This window comes from Bactrocera neohumeralis, chromosome 5, assembly GCF_024586455.1.
Source record: "Bactrocera neohumeralis isolate Rockhampton chromosome 5, APGP_CSIRO_Bneo_wtdbg2-racon-allhic-juicebox.fasta_v2, whole genome shotgun sequence".
NCBI lineage: Eukaryota > Metazoa > Arthropoda > Insecta > Diptera > Tephritidae > Bactrocera > Bactrocera neohumeralis.
In genome coordinates, this window is record NC_065922.1 from 51,088,589 (window position 1) to 51,112,227 (window position 23,639).

General features: G+C 32.7%; 1 protein-coding gene across 3 annotated transcripts in view; it reads left to right on the plus strand.

Moving 5' to 3' along the window:
* Positions 1-886: 886 nt before the first annotated feature.
* Positions 887-23,639, plus strand: part of LOC126759799 (neurobeachin) — a 624,909-nt gene continuing 602,156 nt past the window's right edge. The window contains exons 1-2 of one of the 3 annotated variants that reach the window (XM_050474910.1): positions 887-1,100; positions 5,896-7,187. In XM_050474910.1, the coding sequence (XP_050330867.1) occupies positions 7,029-7,187 (159 nt within the window). In that variant the 5' untranslated portion in view covers positions 887-1,100; positions 5,896-7,028. Of the gene's footprint in view, positions 1,101-1,622; positions 1,988-5,895; positions 7,188-23,639 lie in introns of those variants that run through there. The other 2 variants (XM_050474912.1, XM_050474911.1) reach the window with 2 other exon arrangements.

Here is a 23,639-nt window from a genome sequence, read left to right on the forward strand (position 1 = left end):
TTTTAACAGTACTTATACTATTATAAACAACAAATCAATAACTGTTTAAATATTACTATATAATTTCAGTTGAAACAGCGAATAGTTCTGTAGTTTACAGGTAACCGTAATTGTTAGTACCAGCTATCAAATATTATAGACTAATAATATTTATGAACCGTGAAAATGGTTCGATAGTAATAACTTTTCTATTTAACATAAACTTAGCTGCAAATAAATAATTAGGCTTTTTACAAGTCTCATAAAGTTATAAGTTATAACGATTCGAAAACAAAGCATTGAGAATTGTAAATGTGTATATGTACTCATTTTTGCATGAAATCCAACAACAATTTTTTTTAAACAAGTGCAAAAATTTATAATTTTACGATTTTACGATGCTTTACGACGGGTTGTGAGTACCTCATATGTATAAAATATTAAAATAATGATTAAATTTTATATAGTTGTCTCTCAATAACCCAAAGGCAAAAATTTGTCAAACGTGTTTTAACTAATAATGTCAAAATCAGCTGCTTTGCTTTGTTTTGTGAATCAAAATCATATGTACACATTTCAAAATTCCAGTCAATAAAATATTGTTTCATAAGTGGAAAAACACTCATTGTCATCAAAATGTAAACAAAAAATGCATAGGAAAAATATAAAAAAGTTTATTTTTTCGTTTATAAATGAATCGTCTAAAATTTTCTCGCACATTCTGTGAATACCCTCTATTTACAGCTGCAAATCAATGAAGACAACAAAAGCGAACGTCAGCGCAAAATAAAAACGGTGAAAAACAAACGATTTTGAGGCATTTTCCAATTGGAGTATTATTAGTCTTACTGCAATCAAAGCCAACTTCATGCTTATTGGACTTTCATGGAATGTGGAACGCCCAGTTAAGTGGATAACGTTCATACCGAATGTTGAACGGATTTGGTCGTATTAGTTATGTTGACGCCGTCGTGAAAAAACGTTTAGTCGACGCGGTGTTACTGGTTATTAAGAAAATAGCAAAAAAAGTGGTTAGAGAGCAGAATTAAATAAAAAATATATAAAGAACAAAAAGTACTATATAAACAACGGTAGTGGGCAAAGCTTACAGCACATAAAATGTAATTCAGCACAAATCCAAATTAGTAAATTTAAAATTTAACGTATATACATACATACTTCCACAAATATTAGATTAAAGTTATTTCGAATGCATGGTGTTGGTCTGCAAATACAAAAGCACAATAAGAACAAAATAAGAATTTTTAATTGGATAAAAAAGTGAGCTCTCCAATTCGTGTGTGTTACACCACGGCAACAACAGGAAAAGCAGTAGCAGTAGCAACCACTGTCGCCATCGTCGACGTCGTACCTTGACGTGCAGCGTTGCGTCGCTGCCGCTAATGTACGGGTGTTTTTACTATATTTGTATATAATGCGGGGGGTAGGATTCATAACTTCCAGCGAGAAGATAGTGAACACGTTTATTGAAATTTAGAAAAGTGCAAAACAATATATTAAACAAGACTTAATTAAACATATGGATAACTTATTAGTTAAAATTAAAAATTTTATTTTTATTAGCCAAGCTAACAGCTAGTTACAAAATTTATCGTGGAGATTAAAATAAATCTCAACTCATGCTGGGACTTGCTTGCTTTTGATGATTTTTCTATTCTTAATGTGCTCTACTACCGACGTTTCTACTGGTTTTGCTTGCGCAGTCGCCGCCTCTGCTGCAGTGACTGCCACTTATGTTAGCAAATTATTGTTGTTGTTGCCATTCATTGATTTTTCAACGTACTTTGCCGTGTGAAGGCACACTTTAGCAACACGCTACGCATTAAAAACAATTGAATATTTAAAAATATTATGAATGCAAAATGTTAACTTGATGTTGAAAACGGCAAAGGGAAAAATCCAATTGGAGAAATGCAATGGAAGAATTGAGTTGTTAAAAATCCCCTGTTATTCCAATGACATGAACTGTGCCTTTGCTAATATGCAGGTGTGTGCGACTACGTAACGGTGGTGTGTTTGTGTGCCGGGAAATTGTGTTTTTTTATTAAAAAAATTCATTCATATTTATTTTGAGTTTTGTTTCATTGAATGGTTTCGCACATATTTTGTGAAAAATTACTGATGAATGATAGAAATGTATGAATTGGTGTCAAAAATCCATACTTGATTGCCGCAAAATTGTAACCTGTGTTCCTAACCAAGAAAATATTACACATCGGAAATAATAATTTTTAACGCTTTACATTTCAACTTGCGTTAAACGTGTGCACTCTTCCTCGCCTATAGTTTTCGCGTGTGTGTTCCGTTGCTACACATGTTCAAGAGTAAAAAGATACGTATTTATCTGTGCACACACGTCTATATATTTGACAACTGATATTAAATATATACTTGTACTCGTTCATACCTGTGTTTATGTGTATGCATGTAAATTTAGTTAATTTATTTGTACAGGTAGAAGGTAGATAATACAAGTCAGAGAATAACTCCGTCAGCAGTTACTCGCCCTCTTATTCCGTTGAATTAAATACATATGTATATGTATGTATGTACATAAATATGTGTGTACATACTTGGGAATTTTTTTTACATATATGTATGTATGTATATGTAAGTGAAATATTATATTTTATAGTAATAAATGATATTTTATCAAGTGTTGAAGCACTGACGCTCTCGCGAAATAAAACTTTTAGAACAGTGCGGTATTGAAAGAGAATGCAATAAAATGAGTTTTTTTATAAATGCAAGTAAAATATTTTGTGTTAACCGGCATTTCGTTAAATACATACATACCTACAAGTGAATGTAAATGTGAAATATGTGCATAATAATTACATATATATGTACATATTTAATACCATGAAATTATATAAATTTTAAGTAAATGTGTAAAAAAAGTGAATGAAAGTGCATATTTGTAAAGTTAAAAATAAAAAATATAAAAGATGAAACCTACAGGCATCTAAATAATATTACAAGTAAAAGATTTTACAACAAATTTAAAAAGAACAATGCGCATAGTACACCATGCATTTGAAATAACGCGCCGTTAACGTTTTAACGTTTTATTATAGCTTTTTATTTACAATTAAAAACAAATATATGTATATACGGTGAAAGCTCTATTTAGCGGACAACTCCATTAATCGTGCACATCGACCGGTCCCAAAATTTGTTGATGTTTATTAAGTATATTAAGCGCATTTCTATTAATCGAACAGAATGGCTGTTCCCGCCAGGGTCCGCTTATGGGAGATTTCACTGTATATTTGTATTACCTGCATTGATCTATTAACAAGTTTGCAATAAATATACCCATGTGTGTATGTATATATGTACATACACACATATATGGATGGGTGTGAATGTATATATGTATGTATGTAAATATGTTAAATTTAAATGTCTTATTGTAATGTAATTTTTTATCACTAATTTATTATAATTGAAAATAAATTAAACAACTTGTGATTATGTAACTCTAATTTGAATGAAATATTTTCAATTATACATATACTATATAAATATAAATATGTATACAAATATCATACCACTCTTTTGATGACAAATTTTCATTAATTTTAAATGACTTTGAAAACTAGTAATGGGCAACAAATTAATGATTTATTAATTATAATTTTACACAGTATTCTTTAATTTTCGCTTCTGTTTTTCATGTTCGAAATCAGCAATAAATATTTGCAAAGTGATAAAGTTGTAATTTTAGTTTTTAAAAAATTTTGCGAGATTAAAGTGTATTAGAAATTAAAACTAGCTTAAATTAATTTTTAGATAATTTTTTCATATATAAACTAGCAAATTGTTTAAACAAATTACTTTTGTCTGCACTTCGGGTTAGGTCGCCACTCCGATTTGCTTAAAAATTTATACGGAGGTTCTCTGATATTGATAAAAAACAGTTCTTCAAGTGTTGGTTTTGGTAAAAAATAAAAAAATTTAAAATTTAAAATTTATATTAAAAAATGTTGTTTAAATAATTTATCGAAAATATCCCATAAATAAAAATATTCAAAATGATTAAAAAATAATCTTTTTTCAATTCCCCATAAACCGTTTTTTAAAAAAAATTTTCTTAATCTATTTTTTTAAAAGAAAACTACTAAACTCTACTAAAAAAATGTAAATTTTGAAGACTGGAAGGCTGGCCTAATTGGAATATAGCCTTATTTTTCAAACAGAAGTGAAATACAGATATCAGAAGATATTGAAATTTGTATACCAACTAACAGTACAATTGTTAAAAAGTATTTTGTATCCGTATAATATAAAAAAATATAATAATAATAATAAAACAATAATAACAATCGTAATAATAATAATATTAATAGTTATAACAATAATAAAAAAAAATAATAATAATGACAACTTAAATTATAAAAATATATAAAACCGCACGCGTGTTTGTGTACATCTTCTTCTTCTTAATTGGCGTAGACACCGCTTTGTGTACATACATATCATATATTGATGTGCCTTACATTGTTTTCTGTTTATTTATTGATATTCTGTAATGGCTTTAAATAAGCGAACATAAAATTTGAGATATTTGTCCTACATTTCATCCCCTATTGTTGTTGTGAAATTCTAGAACATATTGTAAATACCAATTAGTAATACATTTGTAATACACACCTTTATATATCTACATAAGTGTAAAAAAATGCGTTGAAGAAATATAGAAGCCATATGCTGGAGCTCTCATTCCGGAAGCAAACACATACATATTTGTAGAAATAATTAGTATAAATAAATACTAAAACTGAAATAAATGAAAATGAAAATGAATATAAATATAAAATTAAGAATTCAGAATTTTCATGATATTAATAATAACTATAAAAAAAATAAAATAAGTAAATTAAAGTATAAATATAAAAAAAATAAAAAAATACATATAAATAAAATAAATAAATTATATAAAATATATAGAAATAAATAATTAAATAAAAAAAAAACAAATTTATTGAAAAAAAATAAAAATTGTTAGTATAAAAAAAACTAAAAGAAAATCAATATATATAAAACATAAATAAAAAATTATTCAAATAAGAAAAAATATTCCTTAATATAATGAAATGCGTTTTATTTTAAAAAATTCACTTTAATAAAATAACACTGAAAAATAAATAATTATTGCCATAAAAAGACGAAAAATCAATATTAAAACAGATAAATAAATAAATAAAAAATAATACACAAATTTATAAAAATTATTAAAAAATTGCAAAAGACATATATAAATATATTAATTTATATTATGAATCCAAAATTTTCATGATATAAATAATAATTATAAAAGAAATAAAATAAATAAATATATTAAAAAATAAGTACATAAATAGTAAATAAAAAATTATTAAAAAAGAAATAAATATAATGAAATACTAAAGAAATCTACTGAAAAAAAAATAAGTAGCAAATATTACCAAAAATATATTAAAACAGAAATAAATAAATAAGAAATAATCAAAACAAATTTATTAAAAAAAAGAAATAAAGGATTAAAAATATTACTAACAATTTATAAAAAACTAGATAAAGAAAAAAAAAAATAAATAGAAAGAATTATAAAAATTAAGAAATAAAAAATACTAAGCAAATTTATTGAAAAAAAAAATAAAAAATTTTGCTAAATAAATTAAAAAAATAAAAAAGAAATAAATAAAATAGAAACATTATCAAAAATAGATTTAAAAAACTAAATAGTTAAAAAAGTACTACTTAAAACTTATAAAAAAAATATCCACAAATTAATACCAAAATACTTTGCGAATATACGTAACTGTACGTTGAAAAATTTTTATTGTTTAATGTTCATTTAACTGTCACGCGTCCCCAAATAATTTTATATTTGTTTATTTTTCTTTTCAGCACCTTGTGTGATATGTCTTTGACCGGCTGTCCTTATAATCACTTAATTTGTGCGCATCAAGAAATGCTTTGAATGAAAAATTACAAATTTAGTGTTTAAAATATTGTGCTAATATAAAGTAAAACCTAAACTAACCTAAAAATTTCGAAACGTGTTTGAAAACGCAGCAATAAATATTTAAATCATACATATATTAAAGAATCTTGTATATATATCTTTAAAATATTTTAAACTCTTTACATAAACATACATACCTACTTAAATTAAAGGTACTTACCGTTATTCCCTCCCATTACATAAGCAACCAACTAGTAAATAGCTTGCTGCTTGAAACAAATTCAATGTGCTTGTGTCTAAAAATTCAAGTATTAAATAAAATTACTGAATCTTAATATAATAAATATAAATAAAAGTTTAAAATTGCAAAAATATATACAAATCGATATATCTTTGCACAACAACCTGCATAATTAATACTAAATACCAACTTTATGTAATAGTAAACGCAATTAATTAATGGCAACATTTAAATGTGTTATTAGTGTTTGCAAATAAATTAGTCCAACATAAGCGTTCTACAAACGCTCTCTCTCCACTTAATAACAAATTACTTAATGAATCAATCAACGGGTAATTAACTAACGCTGACAGCTTAAGCGTGTTACATACATACATACATATTACATAACTTGTGTAAGGCTCGGTCAAAAAAAAAAATCACGAAAAAACACCTCAAACCTATTTTCGTCTAAAGTGTCTATCAAAATCAAAGCTCTGTTGTACGTCCTTGCATCCATCCATCCAGCTATCAATACCCCTTGCATTTCAAATGTATTTACGTAATGATACCTATGTAACATATGTTGTGCATTATGTGTGCCCCAAATAAAATCAAATTGAAAAGTGTAACCTAATTCCAATTTCATTATTTAGTGTGTCACAAAAAAAAAATAGAAAAAATTAAAAATTTGAAATCAATAAAAATCATATAATTCAAATATTCGACATATTTGGATTTGTGCATTATCCGTAATTGTGTGTTTAAAATACTAAAACAAAAATTGTGCGTGTGTGTGTCGTGTAAACAAAATCAAACTGTTCTAAATACTAAATAAATAATAAAACTTGCAAAATGGCGGACATAATACGTCCGCCGTTTAGTGATATTAAGCGGCCAGACGAGATCGTCAGGATGACCACCGCCGACAATTTGAAGTTCGCCGTACTCATCGGCCTGATCGAGGTTGGTCAGGTGACCAATCGGGAGGTCGTCAACACTGTTTTACATTTGGTAAGTCTATGCTGTATTTTTTGTTGTTGTGTTAGAATTCAGTGTTTCTTTGAAAAAATTTACGTGAAAATTGTGAAAAATTTAGCAAAGAACAGCTAATAATTATTTGAACCACGTCTTACTGATATTTTCTAAATTATTTTTATTTTTTTTTTTTAAGATTATGTGTTTTTGTGTAGTGGCAGAATTCTGCCGAGTTGACAGTCTTTGATCGGATAAAAAATCCGTTCCGTTATGTGTAATATAGAAGAATAATATTGAAGAATGTAACTAAACGTATATTACTAGTTGATTGGAAGATCTTTGTTGTTCTAAAAGCGATCGCAGATCACAAAAGACTTAAGCAACGAACTAGATTTTACTTTTAACCAAGGAGAAGAAAAAACCTCATCTTAGGCTGTATCGTAGCTATAATACACTTCACAAATACAAAATGTTCCTTAGAAGAGCTTAATTTTGAGCGGTTAGTTTGTATGACAGCTATAAGCTTTGGTGGTTTGATGTAAAGAATATGTTCAAGAATTGTAGCGATGTCTTGTATAATAATCGCTGTCAAATTTCTTGAAGATACCTCTTCAACTAAAAAAGTTACTTATAAAAATTTGTTACTGATCGTTCAGTTTGTATGGCAGCTATATGCTATAGAGGTCCGATTTGAACAAAATATTCACAGATTATATCGCTGCTTTGGACCATAACCTATCCCAGATTTCATGAATACATATATCTTGTCATATAAAAAAATGTCCATACCAGTACTTGCTTTTGATCGTTCAGTTTGTATGGCAGTCATATGCTGCAGTGGTCCGATATCGATGTTTCTGGCAAATGAGTACCTTCTTGGAAAGAAAAGGCAGTGAGCACAATATCAGATCGTTATATCAAAAACTGAGGGGCTTGTTCGCTTATATACAGAGAGAGGGACATGGCTAAATTGACTTAACTGGCTTAAAATGCAAAATAACATATCATCTCCAAAAAATCGAAACTGAGTTTTTTATTGCTTACGATTCACTACAATATATTATATATACAGTATCGTAAAGTTTTCAGCTTCCGCTGTCAGATATAACCAATACATATAACCTTTATAACCAAAACTTAAATTTCAATATGAGTGGTTTCTTAATAGAATAGACTAGATATAATTATCGTTTCTCCTTCGCCTGCAAGCTTAAGAAAAGTGGTGTTACGTTATTTTGCATTTTAGGTGACGATATACTTTATAGAGTCTTCAACGTTTACTTTTGGTCATTGGAAATATTTTGAAAAACTTAATATCCCTTGGTTAGGGTATAATAATTGAAAAGAACATGTGGTATACTATTAAAAACAATCAAAAAAAGCTTATTTACATAAAGTTATAAGTTTTTCAAAAACATCAAATGTGTTCAATTTTGTACGAAATCCAACAACAATTTTTTGAAACAATTGTAAAAATTTATAATTTTACGAGTTTATGATGCTTTACGACGGATTGTGAGTACCCCAATTATTAGTTTAGTAGCTATTAAAGGGCTTACTGGCAGTTTTTTGTTGAAAATGAAAAATATATTTTATTTCGACGAAAATATCAGCTGGCAGAAATGTACTTACTTCTTGCTTATTTTCTGAAATCAGAATACAGTCTCTCAGAGTAGCACTGAGATAATTTACCCATCTTTTCTTCGTTCGAAATTGCCGTTCTTACGTCTCTGAAATATGTAATGCTTAGAATATTCTCGCTATATTTAATCACGCCTTTGACTGCGTAAGCGGTGTCTACGCCAATACAGAAGAAGAAGAAGTTTTTCTGTTTCTTCGTAAAAAGTTCAAGCCCGGTAAAACACATTTTTCTCTAAGATCATGAAATTATTAGGACTCATAATGTAATTTGGGAAGCCGAAGACAACTTCTATATATTTTCTTAAATACAACATAGCGTCCGATTGAAAATCTTCTTCCATTTCTTCTCTTTTGATACCTCTATTTGAATTAAGGAGTTTAATGGGTTTCCTAGAGGAAAAAACGGCATTTGTTGTTTTACATAATTTGTTCTCATATAAAAAAAGGAATATTTTATTCAAACTTTTGTTTTATTAAAACTTTTCATTATGTTCCAAATATACATATTTTACAAAGATTTTTTTTTGTTTTATTAAAACTTTGTATTATATTCGAAATATACATATTTTAAAAAGATTTTGTGAAAATTCAAAAGGAAAATATTCAAAACTCCGTCATTTCGACGTGAATTCCAACAGTCTCTCGGAAAAAAGATGTCTACGTATTGACCGCAGGACTTCTTACAGTATCGTCACAAGTAAAAAAAAAAATGTGGTTTTAATACTTAAGTAAACTTGGTATTGAACGAAGTGAAAACCAAAGAACGAAGTGAAAACCAAAAGTTTCGGCAGACATTTTTCAAAAAAACAAAAAATAATGCAAATTTTGGTCATGATTTTTCGACGTTTTTGTGAATTTTTTGTCTTTTTTCAATTTTTTGTTTTTAGTGGAGAAAAATTTTCGACGTTCTAGTTTTTTTAATTGAACAAAAAAATCTTTGCTCAAAAAGCACCGATCCCCAGCCTTCCTGAGACTTAGAGCATACTTTGCAGCAATACATCTGCCGGCAATGTCCACGGCTGCTATGTCTAAAATGGCCGTAAGTGCTTTTGTTTGAGTAGTCCGTAGAGCATATAATAAATATTGTAAATGCAAAAGTAAAATAATTTTTTTGAAATCCACAAGTGTATATAACCCCTTAAGCATATTGTTTGTTCGATTCACCACACTACCATTTTAGTAAATAAGGCATCTGCAAATTATAAATGTAAAATATATATTTTATAACCTTTCACTATTTGAAACCGCATTTAGTTAAACAGAAATGCCAATTATACTCTATAGTGACTGAAACTAAAATATATGATAAATGTGCGCGACGCGTCCTGCTGCTAAACTAGTTTTTGTGGACAAGTGTACTTTTGCCATTTGCCATTCGTTCGAGCCAAAAATGCATTATTTGTTTTATCATAAGTATGGATGTGTGTATTTACATTTGCCTGGATATTTACGCAGCCAAAAGGGATGTACTTGTGCATATGCCAGTTTCACTTTCAATTAAACTGAAAAACTCGATCGACAAACAAGTTTAACAACGAAATTCCAGAGGCAGCCAGACAAACAAGTACTTGCACAACCTGAGGGAACCAGTTATATACAGATGTATGAACATATGTATATATCACATGTACTGAGTGCGAATAGAAAATGTGGTTGAAATGCACTTGCATATTTTAATGTTCTCAAGCGTATACCTACTTGCTCAAATAAAAAATATAAATATATACATACTATATATTATAGTAACACGAAGGGCGTTTAAAAATATTTACTTTTTTACATCAAACTAAATGTTTGCGCGGATGCTTGTTTTGGATTTGCCAAATTTTAAATAGTGGCGTGTCGAACAAACTGGTATAATTGCAATAGACTGGCATAAACAAAATGAGTTAACAGTTATAGCATTTTTATGCGGCTTCCAACTCTCTGCCATTGATTTTAACTCAATAATTTTGTTGCTGCATTTAAGTGTAAATTCTTTACCAAGGAAAAGAGCTCAAAACGTTTAACTGTTTTCTACACTTGTCATTCGAGCCTTTTATATTTTGCGCTCAGCTTTGTAAAGTTGTCAAAAAATTTAAGCGCAGTCAGATTTCTCTGCAAATTTGTACTGCTATAATTAATAAACACAGAAAAATTACAATACTCAATAATAATTCATTTTCCGCAGAATAATTGAAAAAATATTACATTCTCTGAATATTTCCCTCATTACCATAAAACTGGCGCATTTACATATATGGTTTTAAAAGCACGTGAGCATTTCATACAGCAAATATACATATAATCGATATGTATGAAGACACATACATATATGTATATTCAGCAGTGTTCTGGATTGTTTGACATTTATAGAATTTCTATTTTTATATCAGTTTGCACATTAGCCTGTAACTGAACGCAAAAATTTGCAATATACATAAGCTACAAATATAAATGAAAAACAATTCGATGGAATAAATATGCAAAAACTTGAAAATATGCTGTAATTTATAATTTTAAAATAGTATTTCGAAGTAAAACAAGTAAAAAGTTAACTTCGGTGGCTTTAAAGTAAGAATACCCTTCAAATATAACAAAAATCATATATGCACTTGATTTCAATCGATCCGTTTGTATGATAGCTTTATACAATAGTGGTCCGATTATAACAATTTCTCCGCAGATTACACCATTGCCTTAGGTAATAATCTATGTTAAGTTTAAAGCAGATATCTCGCCAAATAAAAAAGTTTCTTATAAAAGCACTTGATTTCGATCGTTCAGTATGACAGCTTTATACTATAGTGATCCCATATTGGTGGTTCCGATAAATGAGCTGCCTCTTTGGTAGAAAAGGACGGATATCTCAAAAGCTGACATACAAATTTTTAAGATCCCTAAAAAATCGCGGTCTGGACACCGGTTTCAGACCAATGGTCTCTCACATATGCGATTTTTCGTTTTTTTTTTTTGGCTCCCAGTAAATCAACCCGCTCGAACGGACACCTCTATATCAACTCAGCTCGTCATGCTGATCATTTATTAAGGGTGATTCATTTCGAGCTTCCCTACTTTTTTTCTTTGGCATTTATTATGTCTTTCAAATGTTGGCCGTGGCTATGTTTCAGATGATTCTTCCGATGGGTCCAATTTTCGATGACTCCTTCGAGCGTTTCGACTGGTAACTGGCGAATTACACCCGCTTTGTTTTGTTCCAAAGCCTGAATCGATGCTTTACATATCCCCACAGAGAAAAGTCTAGTGGTGTGATATCACACGATCCCACACAAACCACATCAAACCGTTATTTTTTTCTGGATGAAATTGCAGCTCTTGAATCTCTTTAGCTCGTCGTCCCAAATGCGGCAATTTTGCTTGTTTTCATATACCCATTGAGCTAGAAATAGGTCTCATCGCTGAACAAAAATTGCCTCGAAAACGCCTGTTTTCTTAGACCTTTTCAATGTCGCTTTTGAAGGTCGAGCGGCTTCAGTTCTTGCACAAGCTGTATTTTGTAAGCTTTCAATTTAAGATCTCGACGTAAAATTCGCCAAGCCGTTCCATACGTCAGTCCGAGTTGCTGCGGACTTCGCCGTATCGACTCTCCATAGTCTTCGTGTACACTCTCAGCTACGGACGTGGTCTATTCGGTCGAATATTATCCAATAATGAATGCTGGGTCTCAAGATGGGTAGGCCATTACGTTGACCATATGAACGTGAATTTTCGTAATAAAGATGAACGATTTGTAAAAGTTGTTCAGGCGTAAATCTTTCCATGATGAAATGCCAAACAATACTGAACAAAAATAACATGACAGCTTGACACGACTCACGCGCGATCAGTCAAGAAAAGGCTATTGAAAAAAGTACCTCTACTTGGATCACCCTTTAGTACTGGATTATGGAAGCTGTAACCAGCTATGAAAATCATATATTTGCCGTATTCGATTCGGCAAGTCTCTACTCCTTATGCCTGATATCTGGAATGCTTGCTTGAAGTTAATGTGAAAGCAACAACATGATTGAATTTATTTCATGGATATCTGTTAAAGTCGTATATGTCCTTTCTATTTTATTTATATTTGACTGTTCTAGCTTTTTTGATTTATACGAGTTGCTTGTTGGATTCAGGTATTTTCAAGTTGAAGCTTTGTTTTCTCCAAAAGTGTAATTATTATTTTTTAATTCATTTACAAAGTCAAAGGAAAAACTTCTTAAATGTTTTCTGTAGCACTACCGGAATGTAATAATGTGTTAATGGCGTACCTCTACTTCGTATATGCTGAGTGAATCTGGACTCTTTGGCATATTTGACCGTGTGTTGAGAAATGTCAAAATCGATGCCACTTATACACTCTGTCAAGAAAGTATTCTTAATTATCCCCTCTCATTCCCGTTTATATGGAAGACAGGCAAATTTTTTTCCTATGTTGGTACAACTGTCCTTAATTATGATGCCAAAAATTAGCGCGATCTGTCAGCCAGTGTAGTTACAGCAGCTGTTTATGTCAATCGACTCAGCTCTCGCGTCGATTACAAAATTGTTAAGTGACACCTCTCGAGGGCAGCTAAGTACGCCTAATTGAGATTTTATGTCTTTAATAGTCAAGTTAGAGCCTATGTACTTGTATACCTCAAGTCTACAATGTTGTTTCTTAATGGCATTTAAAAATCATAGGCGGTTTTCATGTCAAAATGTCTTTTTAAAGTGGAGAATTTCTTATCGGCAAGCGAGCATTAAAATGAAATAGTTTTAAAACATTCTTTCGTACTAATTTGAACACTTCACCCAAGCTGTTGTGGTCACGACTTCAATTTACAATTTCCACGAAATCAGTTAGGAAAATATTTCTTAATTTTTGTAATTTTTTATAAGTGCTTAGCGGAAAGCGCGTTCTTTTGTAAGCGAGTGCGGGAAGAATGTCAAATTTGATTAAATTTTTGCTGGATGAGTTTCACCACACTGAAAATGTTTTATTTACCAAATTGAATTGAAATAGTTTTATCGAATTGGAGGGGTTTCTCCATAAATATTCATTTAAAGAATTTTTTAATGAATAAATAAGTTGACAGTTGTGTGCAAAATGTTATGTCTATAATTCACAGGGGCTGTCTATATTCTCGGATAACCAAGGTACTTAAGGCGCTATATCTCATTGTGAACTTTGTTTGCCTATATGTTGAAAGTACATGAATTTGAGAATATTTTTCGAAGAAGTTAAGTTGATCCGGTAAATATTTTCGGGGATATTTGCACATTTGTAAGAATTTTTTTCCCCGAGGCGCTGTTTTTGAAGTCGGTGCAGAAATTTCTCTGAAACTTTTAGATCGATTGATTTGAAAATTTCAAGTGATCTTTTAGATATAGTTATTTGCCAAGTATAAGTCAAAGAAGTAAGATTTTTGTTAATAATTTCTACTTTTTTCACTTCTATCAATCTGAGGTGAAATTTTTTTCACAATGAAGCCGGCATTTTGTTAACAGTTTAAATTTCGACTATTCCTTCTCTCATTACCTGAATTCACCTATTGTAATAATAATTTTTTTGCTGTCGGTTTGAAATAATTTTTTGCAGAAAAATCTTGCTCACCACCTGACACCTTTTTTCGGAGAGCCTCCTGAAGGCCGGCTACGGGTTCAAGAGAATCCTAAATTTTTCAAAATAAAATGCCGTTTATCAAAATCCATATAATTTCGTAAATGTTCATTCTTCTTTTTATATTGATTTATTAAATAAAATGCCTTTTCAATAAAAAAGAATTCCAAAGAAAATGCGATTTTTCTGACTTGCAAGTTAATACTCGTATAATCCCTTAAGTAAGATGAAATTACCAAATAATTTTTGAATGCCATTTTTTGCAAGCTTCAGTTAATTTGCAGCATTTTAAGTAGTTACATGGGTTTCCTCCGGTAAATATCCATTTTTCAAAATTTTTTTCTCATATAAAAAATAAAATATTTTATTAGAACTTTTAATTGTTATAAACATATACTATTAACAAAGAAATTCTGAAATTTTTGGAAAAAATATTTTAAGCTTCACCACTTCGATGCCATTTCCGGTGACCTGTCGGAAAAAAGATGCTCCCGCGTTGGCAGAATAACTCTTTGCACGATCATCTAAAGTGAAAAATACGTGTTTTAGATAAAACCTCAACTTAGTACTTGGAGGAAGGAAAAAAACTGAAAAATGGATTTTAGGCAGACATGTTTACAAAAAAATTAAAATAACGCAAGATTTTCAAATAGTTGAGTGAGGACCTTCGTCCAAGCCTTTAAGAATTGTATATCAAAGACCTGTGTAAAATTTCATGAAGATCAGTTGAATAGTTCTTGAGAAATCTTGCCAATCGACTTCAAAAACACAGTTCCGAGAAAAACGCACGTTCTAGCTAGCCTCGAGCGCGCAAGCTCTCAAGCTGTATCTCCGAAACTTTTACTCCGATCAACTTGAAAATTTAGGACACTATTCTAGAAGTGTTGTAGAATTTAATAAGACAATAAAAAAATTCGATTTTTTGAAACCCGTAAACCCATGTGACCCCTTAAAGTTATTGAAAGAAGAGTGAAATAAGTCTTTGTAAGTACTTCTTTCGTCAAGTTATGGAAAACGTACTAATTTATTAGATTGATTAAGCTTTCGTTTCTTATGTATTTCAGTTAGCACGAGTTGGTAGAATCACTGTCACCCGCAGACGCTTCTTTGAAAAGTGAATTACTCCAGATTGGCTAGTAGCTGCCATTTTGTATCAAAACAACAATTTAAAAATGCTCTCAAATATTATAAAAAACCTTAAGAAAAGCAATTCAATTCCGATTTCCTTACTTCCAGAATAAATCATCAAAATTAGGTCTTTTTTAGAGCTCTTGACTGGCCTAATCCTTTATCAACTTTACAGAAGTCGGTGTGTCGAGTTTGTGCTACTGCTTGGGCACACAATTCGTCACTTTAGCGTGTGTTCTATTGACACCCGTTTACTATACATATGTACATATGTGCTCTTATATATGGTATATGTATGTATGTATATGTTATTTTCATATAACGAGTATCTTGAGATTATTTTGTCTAAAAATTTGATTTCGTATGCAAAAATCTGCAAGTACTTAAACTGGAAAGATACTCGAATGCCAGAGAATCTAAAATGTCACAGATTTCATAAATATTTATTGTTTATAAATTCTTTCCTTCTATGAATTTTGTGTATTATCTCCGTCAAATATTATTCTCTATACAATCAAACGTCTTTATGACTTTCTGAGTTGAGTGCAAAAAATGCAAGGTTATTATATATTTTTTAATCCATCTGCTTGCACTTGCCTGTGTAAATATATATTCAATTTGACACATATGTATAAAAGCAAAAAATGTTGGAAAAATCACTTTGCTGTGTTTGCCTACCCAAGTGGAAGACGAAGTTGAATTCTTTGTTGGCCGCTTCCATCATCAGCACTCGTTTATCTTATCATTCTTCGACATTACGCTTTGATTTGGATATTCTCCCCACATGCTTGTTATCAGCATTCCACACATTTATAGATATATGTACAGCTCGTCATAAAACAACAGCCACAACCGGCCGGTTTTCATACATCTCTGTGTGCGTGTGCTTTAGGTATTTCCCTTACCTTCTCCTCTTCTTTTACGCTTTCGCACTGTAAGCATTTTGCCGCAGCGCCTTGCTTGTTTGTTGTAGCGTGATCGGTCACCATCGCATTCTTCTTTCTTGTTTTTGTGTGGTTCTCATCTGCTCGTATTCTCCGATAATTCTCTGCATGTTCATTTTGGCGGCATATCCATATTCGTATGCAAAATCGCTTACGTTGCTATATAGCACAATATTTGTTATTGTATATTCTGTAGTGTTGTCAGGTGCTAATGAAGTCATAGAAGTTTACAAAGTGTGTTGTCCAAAGCGGCGCGCAGAGCTAGTATAAACGGGTAGTATTCTTCGTGTGCCTTAACTAACCCTCCGTAATGCTCATTGTAGACCATAAAATATATCTACGTGCAACAGTAGATATTTCACAATAATTTCTACGCGTAGAAGTAGAGTTTTGAGATATATAAAGGGTTCCCTATTTTTATCAAAGAAAAACGAAAACAACTTCAAATTGAATAGAGAATGTTTACTATCATTTGAAAGAACATTCTTTGGCATTTATTTTTTGATGATTATCACTTTCAAATATTGGCTTAGCGACGTCTCAGATGTTCCATCGGTTGAGTCCAAATTTCGATGACTCGTTCGAGCATTTCGACTCGTAACTGGCGAATGGCACGCTAGAAGGCCTGACTCGAAGCGGAATTGTCTTAATTAATTAGACTTAACAAATCGCCTCAGCAAAAAGTCTAACGGTGTCATACCACACAATCTTGGTGGCCAATCGATCGGCCCATAACGTGAACAACTTACCTAGGTTTTCTCTCAATAAATCCATTGATCAATGCGATGTATGGAAAGTGGCGCCGTTTTGTTGAAATCAAATGTTGCCGAGACCACAAGCCTCAAATTCAGGCATCAAATAGTCGGTTATCATGGCGCGATAACGGTCGTCGTTGACGGTTACGTTCTCACCGTCAACATTTTTGAAGAAATATGGGCCTATGATTCCACCGGCTCACAAATACAAACCACTGTTTTTTCTGAATGAAATTACAACTCTTGAATCTCTTCAGGTTCCTCTTCGTATCAAATGCAGCAACTTTGCTTGTTTACATACCCATTGACTCAGAAATGGGCCTCAACGGCTGAACAAAATTTGGCTTCAAAACATAGAATCTTCTTCCAACTTTTCAAGTGTCCATAGAGCGAAGAGATGTCGCTTTGGAAGGTCGATTGACTTCAGTATTTGCACAAACTGTATTTTGTACGCTTTCAATGTAAGATTTCGACGTAAAATGCGCTAAGTCGTTCCATACGTTAGTCCGAGTTGCTGCTAACGGCGACAAATCGAGTCTCTACGGTCTTTGTGTACTCTCAGTTACGGCTGCTATATTTTCTTCATTGCGTGCTGGATGTGATCTATTCAGTCGAATATCATCCAATAATAAATGCTGGGTCTCAAGATGGGTGATGGTGTTGCGAAGAGTATGCTCAGTAGGGCGATTATGTTGACCATAAGTTGAGCGAAGCGCGCGAAACACACTCTGTACAGAACGTTAATTTTCTTAATAAAGTTGAACGATTAGTAAACATTGTTCAGACGTAAGTCTTTTAATGATCAAATGCCACACAATGCTGAACAAATATAGTGATCTGTCAAAAAAGGCTATTGAAAAAAGTACCTCTACTGGGTTCCCTCCAAGACTCATGGCTTACCCAGTATAAACTCAGAGATTTTCTGTCAGTTCAGTAAACTACTATAGGTTGTAAAACTCGAAACCTATAAATAACATATTCTACAATATCTTTGTACATTGTATTATATACTTCCACATAATCCTTTTATGACATTTTTATGATCCACCAAAGTCTTTTTTCCTCAGTTTAAAGCAAAAATTCTTGACAAGCGTGATTTTACCTTGTACCAGATAGGTTAAAAGATGTGCAAGTTTAGGGTTACCTTAGTACGAAATGTTATGATAGGCAAAGCGAAATTCTGGCGCTTTACTAGGCCTACTCCTCTCTCTCTTTGGAGATAAAAATTAACGGCTCAAGAGCTTTAATGAGCAGGTCTAAGTTCTGAATAGGTGAAATCTGAACATGAATTTTAGTCACGCTGAGCTTTGGTACCAGCTTAGCTTGATTAAGAAGCTCATATACTGAATTTCTGAGTTCTAAAACCGAATTTTTGTCAAGCAGCGCTTTGATATCAAGTTAGTTTGAAGATTCTTAAAGCTGAACCTAGTTTTTTTGTCAAGTGGAGCTTAAATACCAGCTTAGTTTGGTTAAGAAGTTCAAGTACTGAGTTTATTTCAAATAGAGCACCGATATCAGCTTAGCTTGGTTGAGACGACCATATACTGAACCCTTACTTTTCGTGTGTTGTTCAGATACTAGTTTATCTCCATAAAGAGGTCCATGTCCAGATTTGTTGAACCTGATTTTTTGTCAGGCGGAACACAGATACCAGCTTAGGTTGATTAAGAGGATGATATCTTAAATTTCTGAATTCTCAACTTGAACTTTAGTCCATCAGAGTTCTAATACAAGTTTAGTTTAGCTTGATTAAGAAGACCATATACTGATTCTGAATTTTGGTATGAGGATTTCAGATATCAGCTTAGTACGGTTTAAAGGTTGATAACATAACCTTGTCTACAATGTGTACCGATACTACTGAATATCAATGTCTAATAATAAATTCCAACCAACAATGATTTATATTCCGCATTTTGCTAAAAATTTACTTTTCTCTAAAATTTTTGCTCTCTAGAAATGAAGCCACTTGGATTTTTTTTAACTCACCCATATTGTGGAACACCATTGTTATGTTTTATGAATATTTAAAAGAATTGACTTCAAAAGTATATAATAATATACTCTTTCATACACACAAACACACCTACATTAATACATATTTACAATCGTTTATTTTATATTTGCACAATCCGAACCCTCCGTTCTCCGTTCTCCGTTCTCGAGGGGCGTGTTTCGGCTGTTTCGTTGCTTTTAGCTGCGGTTGACGTGAAACACAAAAGTACAATTTTCAATTAAGCTCACTTTTCACCATCACAAGTAAATAGGGTAAACATGACGCTGAAGTGGAAAAGTAAAGGTAAAAAGTTATCTGAACAGCAACAGATAAGAGAAACAGAAATTCGCAGTAAGAGTAGCAATGTATGGGCGTCAGTTTCTTCGAATGAACGGAAGTGATGTTAAGACTTTATATAAACATGATAAATTGTTCCGACAGAATATACTCCATTTCTTTTTTCATTTCGAATAAATATTCGGTGGTTGTAGGTTAGGCTTGTATATTTTAAGTGGTATGGGTTGGGGAAAAATGTTACATCGCTACAAATATAAAATCAAAAGGTCTTTAAAATTATGAGTTTATTTCATTTTATCACAATTCAGATAATCGAGAAATATGTAGATAGTAAATGCACTGAGCTCAATTCGTTTCCTAGAGCTTTTTTATCGAATGAAGACCGTCGAAAGCTGTCAAAGCTAATTAAGAGATTGACCTGTCAGTGTCTGTCATATTAAGGATTATAATTAAGATCTTCCATATAATATATGTAAAATACCTTCGAAGAGGACGAAGAAAAGTTAAGGCGTTTTAAAAAGTGCGCTGACTCCTCTAAGCTCATTCTGTTTGGTTAGGTTATGTTAGGTTAAATTAGGAGGTTGATCCTAGGAGGGATCTTACTTGGACAACTTAGAATGCCGGTCCGTTCATAAAATCTTTTCAGATCGACAAAGCGATTTGAACCTATCAGAAATTTGTTGAGATGGCTAATATCAATTTCGGCTTTGTTTTCTGGTTCGCCGAAGGTAAGTTTACCGTGGTGTTTCAGTCTCAGCCTTGCAAAGACAGCGGAGGAGAAAATGCCTATATGTTTTCACTCCACTCTTCTTCTTACAACTTTGTCAACTAGTGTTCGGCAAGATTTTTAGCCTTACCGCACGAATGCCTATGGGACAGTGTCCACGGTTGCGGTAAGATGAAAATTGCTCAGGGAAAGTACAAGATTCAGCAAATGTCTTGCGTTCTCCTCTAATTCAGAAGAATCTCGCAGTCGCATAGGAGTTCGTCGTCAACCGCGGAAAGGGTGACCTCTGGCACCAAAACGAGTCTAATGTTGAAGTAGTTTCATGCTTTTCCTAGTAAGGACAGACACTATTTGCACACATTTATTAGGATCAACGCTAGTATTGCCGCTCTGCTGTCGGAGTGAATGCTCACCTCCCAGCCACTTTTGTATGAAAACCATTACAGTGGTTCGGTAGCCTAAGTCTAAGATTGACGGAGAGTTTCTTAAAGAAAACTTTCTCTCTTAGTTTTGATCTATCCGTGAAAAAGCTCACTGCGCCTCTTCTCCAACGACTTCCCCAACGCTCGTTTCCCTAGTCGGTATGTGAGCCTCCACGAGTGGCCTCTTGGACGCAGTTTAGGCTTTTTGGTTGTTGTTGTAACAGGTACCTAATACCCGTTAGAATGGTAAGGATTAGGAATTAGATAAGTTGTCGTCGACGTCATCCAATGGTAGGCCTAGAAAATGTGCTGTTTCCACAGGGTCGAATCAAAGGGAGAAGGGTGTCAGATGAGTAGAGTTAGCAGGGCATGCAAAGAGTAGGCCAATGTCATGCGGGGACTCATTGCACACTGGACATATGTTAGATACTCAGGTTCTATTCTGAATGAGTAGGAGTTTAATATGCTACACTATCCAGAACGAAGCTGCGCAAGAGTCACTCTCGTTTCTCGCGACAACTCGAGTTCATCGTCTGCAATGGGTAGTGGTTTGACTCCAAGTACGCCATTCACTGAGAGGGAGTCTCAGTTAATGGCGGTCAGTGCTTGTCGGAAGTTAGTTGTGTCCGACATTCACAAGTGCATACAATCCCTTAAGTTCTTTAATTGTATAAAAATGATATTGACCAAGGCTTCAGAGATAATAATGATCCTGTGGGGTTTTTGTCGGTATGTCATTAATCATATATCGCTTACGTACAATTTATTATCATCTCAAACATTTAAGGCCAATATCGAACAAAACATTTAAGAGATGTTGATAAGATCTGGCTTAAAAATTCAATGAAATCCGGAAGAAATCAATTAAACGCTTCCTCATAGCAAAGGGCTACCCCTCAACTACCCTAACTATGAGCATATAGTATATACCATACACCTCTCTAACTACCAACCACGTGGTTACGGTCAACACTTGAAACTAAAAATGATTTTTCGCTCTCGCCATAATACTTGGCGCGTGTCTGTTCTATACTTTGGTGACATTTTATTTCAACTTCTCGCCGAACAAGAAAAAAACAAGCACGAATTCGATACGAACAGAAATAGAAACAGAAAAAGGCAAGGTTGAAAGAATGGATGAATAAAGTATGAGATCAAAATAGAACACGAACAAAATATTTTTCATTTATGCTTGTATGGATGTATGTACATACATTTGTATTTATGAATGTATGTGTGCATGCGTATTTGTGTGAACGCGTTTGCTTGTAATAAAATAATGCAGCAGTAAAGGAAAATCGAAACGGGGAAAATGTGGCGGAAAAGCGGAAGCGGAAAAAGTGGCATGTTACGGTGGGCCGAGCGAGCGCGAGTGTGTGCGTGTATGCAGGAATTGAGAACCCAGCAACTGAACTCCAGGCATAAAAAGAAATCAATAAAATATACTATGGAAAAGAAAAATGCCAATGGCTATGATATGCCAGCAACGTTGTTGTATGGATGAGGAGCATTTCCATTATTATTACTATATTACAAATATTCGACGCGTATGCACGTACGTGTGCATGTATGTGCGGTTATATGTATAGTATGTGCGTTAGCTTGATGATGATGATGACGTTGGAAATACAAATCTGCGAGAAACTAGAACACGAAGGATAACGCGCACAAATACAAAAGCGAAATGAGAACAAAGACGCCGGAGCATAGAAACACACGCACACACACATGCATATACATTTGTAAGTGGCACTTATTAGGGGTAGGTGCGCCCGGTTAGTGGGGTAGTTACGGTAGCGGGGTGGTTTACATAGTTAGGTTGCTGGCAGCGAATTGCTAAATGTCATTAATAGAAACCAGAGAAACGTGTTTTAACTAAACAAAAAGGAAAAAAAAGCAAAAAAAAGAAAAAAAAACAACAAAAACAAAAAAGTTCTGTAGTTCAACATCTGGTGAATGGATTGCAGGCTAACACAGATAGTGGAAAAAATGCGCTCAACTTGTGCAGGGGATGTGTGAGGAGGCGTCGTACTCGTGCGCTGCTGAAGGTTGCAGCGGCGGCGTCCTGCAACGGCAAACGTGTTAACATGCACACGGGAAATTTGATGTGTAATTTAGCTAAAATGCTTATTATTTAATAATAATGGGTTTCCCACTAACAGCAGCCACTTTGAAATTTAGAACGCTGCACTATTACAGTTTTGAATTTTTTGCAATTTAAATGCACTTTATGGAATCCGTTTATTTTATATGAATAGATTGTACTACAAAATCGACTTTAGTTTTCTGTGCATTGGATCCAACCAATTTGTGCGAGAGATTGGGTCATAAGCAAGAAAGTAACGACTGCATTTTTGGAATTTAGTCTCCAAATATGAAATGTTTGTGAATATTACATATAAAGAAGCTTTCTGCTTACTTCAAGAATGTATAACATTTTCGATCCAGATTACTATGACTATATAGGGTCAAAATGGGATATTCGAAATAATGTTCTAAATTTCCAAAAAGTTGAGATCGTAAAAAAGTTCATTAGACATACACAACATTCATATCTATAAATCTCTTCTGGGATATGGTTTTATACTTGTAAGTGATTGTCTTAAACCGCTATAAGTTGACAACTTACCCCCATCGTATATTCGAACAAAATATTCGAAGTTTTTAATTAAACAATTATGGTCTCTTTCTTAAAGAGAGTTCACTAGACGTACACATGCACTGACCCCCGACTCCGACTCCCTCTCAGTCAATGGCGTACTTGGAGTCAAACCACCACCCATTGCAGACGAAGAGCTCGAGCTGCCACGAGAATCGCGAGTGACCCTTGCGCCGCCTTGTTTTAGATACTGTAGCTGGTTAAACTCCTACTTATCCAGAAGCGACTCTGACATATCAAACATATATCCAGCGCGCAACGAGTTCCCCCGTATGACACTAACCACCTCTTTGTATGAGCAGCTAGCCTTACATCTGACATCCTTCACCCTTTAATCC